The sequence below is a fragment of the Aulostomus chinensis genome, chromosome 1 (genome assembly GCF_037954235.1).
Source record: "Aulostomus chinensis isolate RoL2024-O1b breed Wild chromosome 1, RoL_Achi_v1.0, whole genome shotgun sequence".
NCBI classification, from domain to species: Eukaryota; Metazoa; Chordata; class Actinopteri; order Syngnathiformes; family Aulostomidae; genus Aulostomus; species Aulostomus chinensis.
This window is the reverse complement of record NC_141320.1, coordinates 66,112,936-66,127,677: the sequence shown is the minus strand read 5'-3', so window position 1 is coordinate 66,127,677 and position 14,742 is coordinate 66,112,936. Positions and strand designations below refer to the sequence as shown.

Here is a 14,742-nt window from a genome sequence, read left to right as displayed (position 1 = left end):
GGAAACTTCAAATTTCGTGGGCTCAAGATAACCCAGGTTCAGATGTGACATCCAGAGTGAGAAGACACACAAGAAGCCAAACGTCGCTACAGCGATAAATCTTAATAATTTTATTGTCTTTGTTCTCATGATTTTACAAATATGATACTTCTGCAATTCAACTTTAACTGTGCAACACAATGGCATAATGGACTGTTAAACTTAACATCCCGAGGAGAGGGGGTGGGGGTGGGGGTGGGCAGGTGTGGCTGGGAGTCCTGCAGACCAGAGGCCTCTTCAGGGATTTCTCCTTACTTTTAGTGTCGTCACATGAATGTAGCTTTTAATCTCAGGCCTTACAAGCCATCTCCTGCCTCTGTCTTCGTCTGCAGGATTCAAAGGCAGCTCATCACCCCTCTGCCCCCCACCCCCCACCCCCCGGGGCAGAGCGACCCCTCGGACATGGGCTCCAAGTAAAGTTGTACAGTCTCTTTGGATGAGGCTGGTGGTACCGGGTCAGAGCTGCAGGGCTGCTTGGCTTTTTAGAATGGGTTATCTCGCCATGTAGGGACACCAGTACAGATAAGAACAATGGCATGCAAGACTCACATACAGACCCACTTGTTGTTTTTTTTTAATACAAAATAAAGATTCTGACGCAAGTACAAGCACTGAGCCCTCGCAAACACCGAGGCGGAGATTATCGGGGGCTTGTTCGAACCGTTTCAACACGACAGCTGGCTTCTTTTTCAATTGTTTGGAGGACATAATACATCTCACATTTATATTATTTCTTCTTTCTACACCATTTCACTACAAATGTATGTGCTTTTGATTTAAAACTCGGGAATACAGGAAAAAAAAGTAGTTTTAAGACGCCACTCTGGCCAATTTATTGCAAACAAACCTCTGACGGCAACACACACCTCAATATGGCACCTTGACCTAAATGCATCGTGGGTGAATATCAAACCAAGAACCACAGCATAGCTAAAAATATTAAGACATTAATCATCAATAGAGCAGAAAAGAAACTTCTTTTTTTTTTTAAACTCTTGTAGAAACATGCCGCTCCGCAAGCAAACTGGAACCCCTCATAAAAACGCCAAAAGAAATCTCCAATGAGCAGCCCGGAGCCCGAGACTCGCCTCGCCAGTCCAGCTACTATACTTCAATTATTCACCACAGAGGCTTCAAAATCCAGGTCATTGTGCACGTGAGGGTCTCCTCTCTCGAGTCAAGGGCTGGATTCCTGCACGCTGGCCAGCAAAGTGAAGCGCGCCCCTTCAATTTCAACCAAATTAAATAAAAAGAAACTCACTGGGGCTTTTCTGTTTGCTGTCCATTTCATCTTAAGACATCTGATGTGCTTCTCAGTCAGCTTTTGGCACACTCCCAGCTGAGGTACCCACCAAACACTTCATCAAGTATGGAGACTAATCCCTTGCATTATATTTTATATATATTTATATAAAGAGAGGAGTGACTTTCTCTACAATGTCTCTTGCGTGTAGATCCTCCTCCAGCCCAACAACATCCAAACTCAATCCCTCTCAGCAGCCCCGCCTGCCAGCACACCTTTATCCCACTACTGAATCCAAATAAATACTTCATAAAATAAGGGCAAACTGGTAAAACAAAATGAAGCACAGAAAAAAAAAAATAATGTAGTGACCTCATAATGCAACAGAAAAAGACAATAAATCCATCATCGTCCAGCCGTCAGTCAATTCAAGAAAGTTACAGATATCTGGAGTAGTGGCTTCCTCTCCCCGTCTCTTCTCTCGTAACCGGAGGTGATCATGCTCTGTCAGATCAAAGTCTTTGACCTTTAACCCTTGGCTCCCCTCCCTCCCCGTCCCTTCCCCGACCGCTCAGAGAGGCGGGGATTGTTCAGTCAGCGTAGTGCATGATGGACTCGACGTAGTTGCCCGGGAAGAGGCCGGTGGTGCCGTTCATCACGCCCTCGAACCAGCCGTCATCGTTCTTCTTGATCACATAGATGATGGCGCCTTCCTGGAAGGAGAGCTCGTCTTCTTTGTCTCGAGTGTAGTCATAGATGGCCACCACTGCAGAGAGGTGACGAGGGCGGGGGCGTCGTTGGAGAGAAATAAACAAGAGAGTGCAGGTTAGCTTGATTAATCAGCATCGTTGATGTCACGACCTCTGCTGGTGCATCAGAGCCACAACGATCTTTCCCTCCTTTGAATGCCTTCATACACGCTTCATGTACCTTGAAGTGCTGTGTAAAAGGAGCTAAAGACGCACCTTTCTCCAGGTAGTTGCGTGGCGCCCAGGGCGGATCCTCCTCTGCGTATGGGTCGCTGTACTCCACCACGGCCGACTCTTCTTCTTCCTCATCGTCCTCATAGTCTTCTGGCGGGGGAGGAGGAGGAGTGGGCTCTTCAAACACCGGCTCTTCTGCAGGTGGAGGTGGCGGCGGCACATCCGAGACTAGTTTTTGAGGCGAAAGATGATCGATTAGAGGCAAGAGGCGTCACAGACGGGACACGAAATGCAAGCATTCCCATGCATTTGGGGGGGGGGGGGGGGGTTCCATGCTGACCGTTTCAATATGGAGTCAAAGGACAAAGGTGACGAGACAGGAACAGTGAGCGTTCTTTAGAGACAGGAGTGAGGACAGAAGCATGCGTCATTATTCATAGAACTGTTAACCTGCAACATTAGCTGCAACTGGGATCTGGAATTACAATGAAGCCGGTTTGTACATCAGAAGAGGAAGAGATTTGAACCCCAGCATTAGTCAGGACAACAGCCGATGTTGGAGGTTGGTGTCACCGAGGCTAACAGTGGAGGAGCGCTCTCATGCAGAGGGAGGACGAGGAGCTACAAGCCACTTACTGGTCTCCTGAACTCGGGCGACAAAGCCCATCAGAGGCAGCTGAGGGGTGATCTGCATGGAGGGGGGAGGGGGCGCGAGCGGGCCTGCTATCGCCACACGGTATCAATTCACGAAGATGGAGAAAGGCGGGGCCAGTGAGAGGGGGCGTGTTTAAAGTAGGACAGAACAGACAAAACAGCAAAGAATAAAAAGCACAGAGATAAAAAGTTAAAGAACAGAAATAAAAAACATTGACAAGTGTGTGTACAATGATGTGAGCCAGTGAGCTAAACACGCCTGAGGAATGTGACCTAACTGAGCAAAAGTGACCCCCTGATTATTTGAGGACTGGACTTCATATTTAGCCGTTTTACAAGAATCAAAGGATGTAATTCAATCCTTCAGCCCGAAACTAACAGCACGCAAAAGTATGCTAGTAGGAATGTGCAAAAACGGCAATTAGATTTTCTTAAAGTGATGCTTGAAGCATTGATTTTCAATCAACAGCCCGAAAATTACAATGATGTAAAACATCCAAAATTAACAATTCATTGTCAACAAGGTTATTCCAAAAAACAACAACATCTGGAGCATGTACAGCAGGTGAGATTTTGATATTTGATTGATTTCATTGGTTTATGATGAGAAACTGCTGTAATATTTTTGGTTGGGGCCATTTTTGTCTACTTGAGCAGAGAACAGCAGAGAAGACAGTGAAGGCAGCAAAGATGATGGATGGGAAATGACGGAGCACCACACCACAAAGATGTTCTAACAGGAGATGCAGCAGGAACCACCCTCTGCTCCAGGACCGCCGAGAATCGCAGGCACATTAATGTGAACTTACAACACCGACTGTGGCCAGTCTCTCTGCTGAGTTCTACCTTGGTTCTGGGCAAAGTGTGGTCCACCATTGAGCTGGTTCTGGTTGTGTGCCATGTTGGGCTGGCCAGTGACAGAAGAGGGTCGGCGGTATGGCAGGGAGCCGCCCACTTGGGGGTTCTGGGGCGGCTGCACCGGGCGGTTCATGCTGTAGAACTGTGGAGCACCTGGGAGGAGACACCACCAGGGGGCAGCAGAGTCAGTTTACAGGAGTCAGGAGCAATCATTGTTGTTTAATGTTATTAAGTCACCACATTTGAAACTGTACTCATTTCCCCTGAATGTCACCTAGATCTTAGATGATAATCAAAACAAAGACCATCTTAACCTGGGAAAAGATGAAACGACAAATGTTTGAATGACTCACGAGTTGAACATGAAGCACCAGGTCAAAATGACACTTTCCATAAAGTCTGATGGTCAAGTGAAAGAAGCAGCAGCAACTTTAAGTGAAAATCAACATCTAGCAGCCGAAGAACAAGTTTCACACCACCATGAAAAGACTGAAACAATTTCACCAGCACAGCTCATGCATTTAACACCACCACATCGTCATCACCAACACAGACAGCTGATGAGATGCTGGGAGGGATGAAGAGCAGAGGATCCAGCAGCAGCGGGCGAACAGGAGGTCTGGAGAAGGTGCCAGGGAGTGCAGATCGAAAGCTTCCCTTTAAAGTTTAGGGGGTCGAGGGTCCACACGCCATCTAGTCTACCTTCCTTTCAGATTAGATCAAATAATGATTGTGATCCAGATCATTTCACTGGGCTGAGCGCTTTACTCTTTCACAATATATGAGAAAATGTCACAGTGTAGCATGTGATGACACCGTACTGGTGATTCCACGGTCTACCCGCCGTGCAAAATGCCCTCATCTGTCCAGGTCCTCTCACACATCCGTAGGTAGAGAATCAGCCGTTAACTTGCTCCTAAATACTGGGGCAGCTTTGGACATCACTGGTAATTTCTTGGCCAACACTGTGTGGAATCAGCCGCTGCCAGAATGCTGTTGTACGGTTTATTCTTCATTTTGTTTGAGACTCTAAAAACAAAGACAGGGGCTGCAAGCTGTCAGACAAACTAATGACATGCCAGAGGATGAATGTGGGGAGGCAGGGTGGGTGGGTGGCGTGCAGAGGGGTGGCTGAGCTTTCCCCACCGGGGGTTACACTCACCTTGTGCAGGGTTGCCATAAGTAGCGGGGCCGGTGCCAGTGGGGGCCGCAGAGGCAGGGAGCTGGGGAGGGGGTGGGGGAACAGGCGGGATCTCTACAGGGGGGTTGGGGGCCTGTGGGGGGCCGTCTAGGGCAGAGGTTATGGGTCCAGGGGTGGTGGCAGTGTTGGGTGGAGGTTTAGCTGGGTTGGATGGGGCGGGGGCTTCAGGTTTGGATGTGGAAGGTGAGAGGAAAGAAAGAAGAGAGGTGAAGGAAGTAGAGAGCAGATTGGGGGGAGGGGTTGATCCAGGGTTCATACACTTTCTCACGTGATTGGAACTCAAAGAGCGTGTAGAAATCCTGGATCAGAGGTTAGTACAGTTAGTCAAACATACACAGCCATTTCCCAAAACAGGCATTACCTGGGAAGGCGGTAGGTGGGGCTGGGGTTGGCACGGCGATAGGTACACCAACGCTGCCACTACCGCTGTTCTCTCGGCTGCTGCTGCGACTGCTGCTGGGGTGGCTGCCTCCGCTGCTCCCACTGCTGGTGGTAGGGCAGCAAATACATCAGACACACACACACACACACTCACCCACCCACCATCCCACCCTCAAACAGACTAAAGAGAGCTGCTGGCCTTGCCTTTAGTTCCTACTCCCTCCGTATCTGACCAAGATTTCATCCAACGATTGCCAACAACACAGGAAGTGATTATGATAATTATTATAACAGGAGTTTATCTGCACAAGATGATCGTTTGAATAACAATTTATTTCTGCTTTACCAGCAATAAAAAAGGCAAGAAATATTTAATATAATTCAATAACACTTACATAAAGAAGTCCCCCCCACAACTCAATATGAATTTGCAAACAAGCTGCTTTTTGTAAATTAGCAACGTTCAACTCAGAAAACTCTACCATGATACTTCCATGGCCATCAGAACGCATGAACCCCCAAGCAGGGACTTTTCTCCATGACAAACCACAGCTGAGAGTCTAAATTTGGTCCCTCCAGTAAAATGCAGCTGAGGTTCCTGAAAGATGTTTTGAACTGATTTACTTTACGAGGATGTAAGTGTTTCTCACTTCCAACATCAACCAGCCCAAAGCATGACAAGTTTGCGGTGTCACAAAAACTCAAGATTATTAAATGTGGCACCCTGGAGAGCGGTGGCGTGTTATGCCTTTGAAATGACCATGTCAAAGTGATAAAGCGCAGCTGAAAGCCTAGCCAAAGACACATGGCACAGGTGACGCAGTCAAGACAAAGACAAAGATATGACACACTGTAAAAGCAGGGAGCATCGAGACACATGGGTGAGACAAAAGATGGAAGAAAATGGATGTAGCGTACAGATATGTGCTGAGAGGAGAGTCAGGGAAAGCCGTCTAGTTCTGGATCAAAAAAATGATTGGTGATTTGGTTAATCGGTGCTGCACGTAAGTGCAACAGATGGGACGCATTGATGATAGTTTCCGTGTTGTGCCCCCCCCAAACTCGTGCTTTTACCTCTCTCACAGCAGACGGGGCACTCTATGAATATCTCTCCATGTTCCGCATGAAGAAGTCACGTCTTGGGAGATGAGCTGACTCTGGGTTGACAGGACTGTGGGGGCGACGCTGTCTATTTAATGAGTATTACCAAAGGAACTTGTGTCTAGCCGTGCTAAATACAGCTCTTAAGCTCTACCTTGCCCTCAATTCTGAGAAGGATTTCCAATAAAACCGGGCTTTTCCTCGCTAAAAAGGTAAAACGTTGGTCAATATTATATGTTTTAGTGGAATTTAAAAACTGGAATTTCTTAAGTTTCCAGAAAAAAAGAAAGGCAGAAGCTGGGTCGCATTTGAGTGTAAGAGAGAAGAGGGAGAAGAAGAAAGGGAAGGAGGTAGAGGAACAGGGGGCGTGTTGAAGTGTAGAGAGTCATGCTGGGAAGGGGGGACGGGGTACCTGTACGTGCGGTTCCTCTGATTAACTGATGCAGTGCGTGCTGGGCTCTGCTGGGGGTGCGCCACGTTGCGCGTCGGGCTTGAGACGTAGTCGTTAGGGACAACGGGTGGACGCACTGGCTCAAGAGTCCTATAGGGGGAGTGGCGCCTGCGAGAGGGTCAGGAGGACAGGAGTCGAGGGGAGGGGGCATCCACAGAGAATTGTGGGGGAGGGAGGAGGAGGAGAGCAAGAAACAAACAAGTGCAAACTTAAAAAAATGGGGCATGACAGGTGGAACATCGGGGTTGGCTGGGGTGAGTCCACGGGTGGAGTGGGGCAGGGTCAGGACGGCTTGCTGCCTAAACAGCAGTGAATAAAAGAGTCCAGTAGAACTTGAGGAAATGTCTTGTAAGTTAAGAAGACAGAAATAAAACAACTCACATGCTCCTTTAACAATTGGGAGATTTTGAAATCACATGCATGTGTTTTGCCTGTCAAAAATGGTGAGGGGTAACCTTGATTTATTGATCTGGACCTAAATCCCTGCACTGCCATGTAAATTTCCCAGCTGACACAGCAGGGTGACCCATCTCTGAGCACTGTTGCTATGGCGAAATGTTGCTATGAGGAATATGGGACAGCCAGGAGTGGGCGGGCTGGGTCACAAACACATTTAAAAAAAAATTAAAAGGAAGCTGAATAATAGAATAAAAACAAACTGAAAAAGATGTCTGCCTTTAGCCTGCGGCAGAAAGTGCATCATGGAGGGTTGGAGCTATGGTTGACCAGCATGCGTCTTGGGAGGGACAGAGACTTTGAAGGGTCCAACATCACCCACAAGAGCAGGACACTTCTGAAGGTCTCACACACACACACACACACACACACACACACACACACCAAACACATACACGCACACACCACCAAGGAAGCTCCCAAGAGTGACAAGAACACAACATTGACTAGCTGACTAGTAGAGTCCCTGTGGGATAAGAGACACATTTAACAGTAAGACAAACAGGACAGAAAACATCAAAAGCTCTTACAGCATAAACTCATATCATCGAAAGATATTTCTCATCAAGGCCCAAATTTACCTGCGAAACACTCACACTAATTTAAAAGACTGGTGCCTCTCTTTTCAAGTTTAAAACGATAGCAAACGTGGATAAGCCAGGGTTAGCATTGTCAGTCAAGTCATGATGTCATAGTTCTCCACTTGTGATGCTACAAGCTTCATCGTCCCGTTTCCCATAAAGCCGTCATCAGCGTGCAACACCACAAGTAAATCTGGAACAGCCGAACAGGACGCAGTCTCCCTCACACCGGTGCCTCTGCTCTACAGCTGTGATTCAACAGGCACGTTTGGAAGAATCACATCGGGTCATCAGAACCGTAATGTTACACCAGCTAGTTCGCAGAAAAGATATGCACGTTGACATGAGCATTACATTAATTTTTTTCTCAGTCAGGTGGGTTGAAGAACTACCAAAAAAAAAAATTTTTTTAATTTTAAAAATTGCCTCTCATTTTTACAGTCACATCTGAACCGGACATCAACTAAAAATTATTTCTATCATTGATTAATTCTTGAATCGTCTATAAAAATTGCAAAAGCAAAAACAACAACAACAACAACAACAAAAACCCACCAATTTTTGGACTGCAAATTGACGTGTTCAAATAGCTCCTATTGTCTATCCAGTAGTCCAAAAAACAACAACAACAAAATTCAACTAACTTCTGTCATAAATGTGTTCATGTCACTAAATGTTAGAAACTGACGAGGGACAAATGAGTTGTCCGACAAGAAACCATAATCTGTCCTGCAAGAGGAGAGAAAAGAGGAATGGAGCCTCTTAAATCTCCAAAACATGGCTGATGACAACTGGCACTTGAAAGCACCCTGAGGACACTGATTACATGAGGGGGTTAAAGGGAGGATGATGTAACGGAGAGCAACCAGGTCCATCTGAAGGCTTATTGGTTACTTTAAAAGCTACAAACACTCCACTACACCCTGACTCAATGCAGCACTCCTCATCTGAACAAGTGTCAAGACACCAGCCGGTTACATACCCAAGGGTCCCCTTCCCAGTCATGGGTGGGCTGGGGGGCTTCTGTGTGGGGGGGTTAGTGCGAGGGAGTCCTCCTCCTCCAGCCTTCATGTTCTGGGCGCTGGCCTAAGAGAGGGATTATGAATGAGAAAATTAGGTGGCCTTTCAAATGGGAGACTTGAAGTAAAACCTCACACAACAGTAACTTCAAAAAGAAGTCTGACATGTTGGGACTGACATGTTTGATTTTTTTGCAAACATATAAAATCCTTCACGTTAAATGTCTTGGCACCAAGACTAATTTCCCAGAATGTCAAACTATTCATTAAAAAAACAACAACAACAACAACAACTCCCACAGCAATTCACAACGAAAACAATCAGAAATCTTAAAAACCTCTCCCTCCATTGAGGCTCTTACTTTGAAAATCTTACCTTAAACCTTTGCAACCACTATGGTTGATTATAAAGATTAAATTAGGCAAGCAGAAAGAGAGAAAGAAGAAATGAGCAGATTAGTGTGTGATGGAAGAGAAAAACAACAGATTTAGGCAACAATGGCTCACTGTTACAGTCTGTGGTTCTTTGAGACCTTTGTAAAGTTGAAGCTTTGATTTGTTGGGAGAACAGATGTGTCTTGTAAAGCAAGCCAGCAAGAAATTAACTTTCACTATTTTATTGAAGAAAACCACAAGAACCTGTGAACAGAGGCAGGTGGCAGATTTACAATCTAAAATATTGAACAGGATTTATGTCCTGGTTGACATTAGTTTCAGTTCAACCCTATTTTCCTTGTTGAACTGGATTCCCAGTTTCTCCCCCTAATGAACAGCCAGTCATTGATTTTTACTGAGATTACTCCTCAGTGAAACCCGATAGTGATTATTTGACCTCTAAAAGTTCTTCCCAATGGATTTGCTGGAATGAATTGCCAAATTGATCCCACAACACACACGTTCCCACTAATGCAACACAAAGTAATTTTTAATTGACTGGTTTGAATAATTGGAGCTCTCGAGAGAAAAAGCTACAATGTGTAAGTAAACCTTGACCTACCTTGACTCCATGACCCATGTCGTCCAACAGGCTGTAGTCGATGGGCTTGCGGATGTAACGCACAGGCCTCTCAGGATTGGCGGGGGCGATGATCTTGTGCGTGCGGGATGTGTTCTTGTTGGTGGTGAGGATACCGATCTCCCGCCTGGCTACCTTCTCTTTATGGATGTCCACCGTCTGAGGACAGAAGGTTTTCTTTAAATGCCTAAAATCCCCAGTGTGAAGGAACAGGTCATCTGCCTGCTGTGCTGTGTCAGTCGCCCACCTGTGAGATGTGGTTGATGGAGGACTCCATGCGGCGGAGCTGAGAGGCCTGAATGTCCAGCATCTGCAGGACATTGTTGGCAAGCGTGTTTATCAGGTAGGCTACGCTGGCCAGCGACTGAGTGGTGTAGTTCTTAGTCTCCTCCAGTGCCCTCTGTTTGTCTGGAGACTGGGAAGAGAGGACGAGGGTCACCATTAGATCTGTTTCGATACATTACGAAGTTGATGCAAAGAACTAATTAAACAACATTTTTAATTGCAAACACCACAAGATGATATACATGTGACTTCACAACCAAGCCCACCTTCACAAGAATGATACTTTTTTGTGCAGTCAAAAAATGAATGGAAATGGTTTTTTTTCAGCAAAAACAAGAGATTGTGATTCTGTATAAGGCAGCATGGAAATGGTTGCTTCAAAGTGTGATGATAACACTGTTAGTGAAGGCAGAAAATCTTTAACAGGAGGGACATGAGCAGCAGGTTATACAGCTGGAGCTTTTGAGGAAGCTAGTTTGGCCATGGGCACAGCAGCATTAAAAACGAGACAGATCAGTTCAAATTTCTGCTAGGAAACAGTGTTCGACTACAAACACTTTATCAATGCACGCAAGAATGAGATACTGGCAGAATGCAATTATTCAAAACAGGCATTCATGCAGATAAGCGATTGCTTTCACAACTGTCATGGAATTTATCATTTCCTGCAGCCCAAAAGCAAACACAGAATCCACACTGTCAGGTCACGGCTGCATTTAGGTCAAAACTGGAGATCGATTCATTCGATCTCCATTGAAACTGACAACTGGCCTGCAAAAGCCAACAGTTAGAGCAAGAAAATCCATAAGCATAAGCTGACATTCATGCTACGACAACGACGCAAAGAAATGCATCCTCTGTATTGTTCAATTCCAGGCTTCTGATGTAAGATTAATAGAAGAAGAAGATTCCTGTAAACATGTGAATGAATTGCGTAATTCAAAAGGCGTTTGAAGGGTGCAGCCTGGCCCATAAGTATGAGGACAAACAGGTTATGAGGCAAGAGTCAGGGATTGTATGTGTCAAAGACACCACTTTGGTCCAGTGGACACATTTGCACACATGGGATTTTATTGTTTTGACCCCTTCAACAATGCAACACAAATATCTTGTCCTAATTACTTAAGCCACTAGATGGCCTCTTCATTCATGGCCTTCCCAGTTGTACTGTGGATTACAATTTTACAATTCTACGATTTTATTTGGCAGACGTTTTTGTCCAAAGCGAAGTACAACACAAGCAAGAATTTAGACTGGAGGGAAAACCTCAGAAAGTACAACAGAGTGCTTCAAGTTTGAGTGGTCGCAGGTGCTGCCATCTTGTGGCAGAAGAAGTGTCCGATTTTTTTCTTAATATAATTGAACCCCAACTGACCAATAATTCAACATCAACAATATCTTTCAGCATTCAACACATTCAATATTCAACATTGTCAGTGCTGAGTGTTTGCTAAGAGCCGGGTCTTAAACCTTCTGACTCGTTCTACCCCTGAGGACAGAGAGGAGAAGGGTCAGATGGAAGTGCCCAGGTGATCCCTGAACAGTTGAGTCTTCATGTCTCTGAAAAGTAGAAATGGAGCTGGGTAGTTGATTCCACCATTTGGGAACAATAGAAGAGTCTAGCTAGAGATTTAGAGCCATGCTGGGCTGCAAGCACCAGCCGTCTCTCACAGGCAGAGCGTAGCGGGCGAGAGGGCGTGTAGACCTGGATCAGGGGTTGCAGGTAGGCAGATTATCATTTTCACTTGCTTGATTGGCTCTGAGTGGGATGTGACAACAGTCCACCGTTGGATGGATTATTATTTTCTTCTCTTTGTTGCAATCTTTGGTTGGTTGGTGGTTTGCATCAGTAATAATTTTAGTTTGTGGCTGATGTGACCACAGCAGAACACAAGTTATTCCTTGGAGGTTTAAGGGGAACAACAGGATTTATTTAGAGATTCATCAAGGTGGAAGTGTTTGGTGTTCCTCAAGTAAAACATAACTGTCCTTTCCATAAACCAGGCAATAGCCAGGGAACTGCTAACTCCAGCAAACTTCAGTACACACAGTTCATCTCTCCTCAGCAGGTCACTACCAATTCACCCAACAAATCCTTTATGTTCCCCAGTGCAGGTCTCCAATTTCATTCAGCCTGCCATTCACATCAGGCTTTTCCTGGGCCACAATATCAAGCACAAACCACCAATATGCTGTGACATCAGCACAATCCCTGGAGCTTCAGCAACAGCTTCACAAGTAACCGTCAAGCAACCAAAGAGTATTCATAACTGGAATTCCCTCCAGCTCTCAGCACCACACATCCAGAGCAACCAACATACAGACACCAGTCCACATTGTTGGTGCTGGTCACATGTTTATGTTTTGAGTGTCAGGGTAGCACTGGATATTTTGCCGGGCCTCACAGAGTTGCCCTGTTTAAGGGGCAGGTGTTTGTGTAAGCCCCAAACGAGTCTCAATTGAATGACCACAGAGGAAAAATCATTTATCATTCATACTTTTAGCATTTTTAACCATGCTGGTGACAGAAATACAAACCTGAAATCCTTCAATCAGCCTCTCATCCTAGTGCACTCTTTCCTTCTCTGATTGGGCTGCGGCAGCGTAACATCAGAACACATCCATTCAGCTCGGGCTAGACTTACCTCCATGCCAGAGCTCACTGACTTCTCATGGAGGCACTTGGATATTTTACCATTTAGATTTTATTTTTTGTGCTTATCTATTGGAATGAAAAAATGTTTTTTAAACTCTGGTGTCAATATCCACCCTCTGTCCCAGGATGCACTACCCCCCCCCCATGCTTTTTTTTGTCAAATCGTTTGTTCTATGCACACTGCACCTTTCAATCCTTTGTTTCAACAAGTGTCAAACTTTACACATATCAACTCTCCCCCTGTATCAATATGCAATAACCGCAGCATCATCATAATTTTCTACCACAATGATCAATGCAGGTGTAGCAACCAGACCCGTCTTTTTTAACAACCAAAACCAGTGACAACAACATGTAGGAAGTTTGAATTGAGACGTGGCAAAGGAAGCATTACAGCTGAAAGGTGCAACTAATGTCTCCTAACAGAAGTCTGTTTAATAATAAATGGCAATACCCACAGGACAATGCGTGGTAACGCCTAGCAATGTGTGGATAAACCAGGGCATCCACCACCAACATGTTGCGTTTACAGGGCAACCTGTCAGACCTGATCAGTCCTGCTCATCAAGACTATCAGAAGTTAATATCACCGCTTCATGAGGATATCAAATCCGTACTTCTGACACGCCCAAAAAATAAACAAAAATGACACCCAGGTTAGGTTAATTGGTGAAACAGGGAGATCGCACCTGCAGGATTTCACAAACCAGAAGCTCTGAATGAGGTCGCCAGTTCCTCTCACACACTCAAGGCAGAATACACTGCTAATTTAACCAATCTCTTAGACGCATCGTTGCACAATATTTCCCATATTAAACACAACATAAGGATAGGTTTCAATCACGATTTTCAGCTTACTAATGGTACATTATGAAGCTGCAATTTAAGTTGCAATGTGAGGGCACAAAATCATAAATCAGCGGTTGTTATCGCGTCTGTTAGCCTCCGTCAAGCAAAGCTCCGACGTGAATCAAGCTTTATATCACACAGAGACAGGACTTGACCAGCTAGCCGGTGTAATGGCACTGATTGCCCTCACACAGTGCAAGATAAATCATTTCCACTGTATCTTTTAGGTATTCAAAACCGTGGGAAATACCGATCATCAGGGAGCAAGCTACTCGGCTAACATGCTAGCCCACGATGGATGTCACATTAACACAGTTATGACAGGGAAACACCGACATGTTAGCAATCGAATAAATAGTAACACATACACGCACACAAACGGCGAAAAATGACAAACATGGTGAACGCTGCGGGGTTAAATTCTCAGAGTGGGTAGTTTTAGTTTAGCCTAGGTTAGCTAGAACAGCCTGCACCGCATTAGCAGTTAGCCGAGATGCTGTTAGCACCACAGCTGTGCTATCCGACTAGATAACGACTCAGCGTTTTGCTTCCACATAGGCGGCAGCTCACCTGGACATAGTTACTCTCGCAGTACTCGGCAACTCTTTCCAAGTTGGTGAAGCTGTCCAGTAGTGCGCTTCGTCCCGCTGGAATCTCCTCTTCCAGAAGCATTTGTAGCTCCGCCATTTTCACATCTTTGGACGAGCGGTGTGTGTGGCCTCGCTGCTGCCTCCCGTGGATTTAGGCAGTACTGCAGGGGTTCCCAAACGTTTCAGAGGCATCAGAGATCCGGCTCTTAGATGTGAAACGCCTTTGAGGTTCAAAAAAGTATTGCAGTAATTAGCAAGTTGGTAGCCGAATTGCTGGCCCCGCTTAGTTTATTTATCAAAATTGCTGTAATGTCTTGTTTTTGATCTACTGAAACAGTGATAAATACTATATATAATGAAAAATGGAGAAAAAAAACTATTAAAGTCACATATTTATTAATGACATGCAAGATGCAGTCTTATTTAAGGGATGAGTGACT

The 14,742-nt window shown here is 45.4% G+C and overlaps 1 protein-coding gene across 15 annotated transcripts; it reads right to left on the bottom strand.

Moving 5' to 3' along the window:
• Positions 1 to 87: 87 nt before the first annotated feature.
• On the bottom strand, positions 88 to 14,502 carry abi2b (abl-interactor 2b). Of its 15 annotated transcripts, none has more exons than XM_086201974.1 (12): positions 14,283 to 14,502; positions 10,170 to 10,337; positions 9,905 to 10,081; positions 9,284 to 9,301; positions 8,871 to 8,974; positions 6,813 to 6,959; positions 5,280 to 5,401; positions 4,880 to 5,080; positions 3,706 to 3,870; positions 2,842 to 2,928; positions 2,248 to 2,433; positions 88 to 2,048 (listed from the first exon to the last, which is right to left on the bottom strand). In XM_086201974.1, the coding sequence occupies exons 1-12, from the start codon at positions 14,397 to 14,399 to the stop codon at positions 1,873 to 1,875; spliced, it is 1,668 nt and encodes a 555-aa protein (XP_086058100.1). In that variant the 5' UTR covers positions 14,400 to 14,502; the 3' UTR covers positions 88 to 1,872. The 15 variants fall into 15 exon arrangements, with proteins under 15 accessions (XP_086058100.1, XP_086058109.1, XP_086058091.1 ...); XM_086201983.1 differs by having other exon boundaries at positions 2,842 to 2,925; positions 5,280 to 5,404; positions 14,283 to 14,501; XM_086201965.1 differs by having other exon boundaries at positions 5,280 to 5,404; positions 14,283 to 14,500.
• Between the last annotated feature and the right edge of the window lie 240 nt (positions 14,503 to 14,742).

Excerpts from the sequence above, each read along its gene's own strand:
- abi2b (XM_086201965.1), bottom strand. The coding sequence starts at position 14,399 with ATGGCGGAGCTACAAATGCTTCTGGAAGAGGAGATTCCAGCGGGACGA. Across the intron at positions 10,082-10,169 it reads CCATCAACCACATCTCACAG|ACGGTGGACATCCATAAAGA; the intron begins GTGGGCGACTGA and ends TTCTGTCCTCAG. Across the intron at positions 2,929-3,705 it reads ACACTTTGCCCAGAACCAAG|CAGGCCCGCTCGCGCCCCCT; the intron begins GTAGAACTCAGC and ends GTGTGGCGATAG.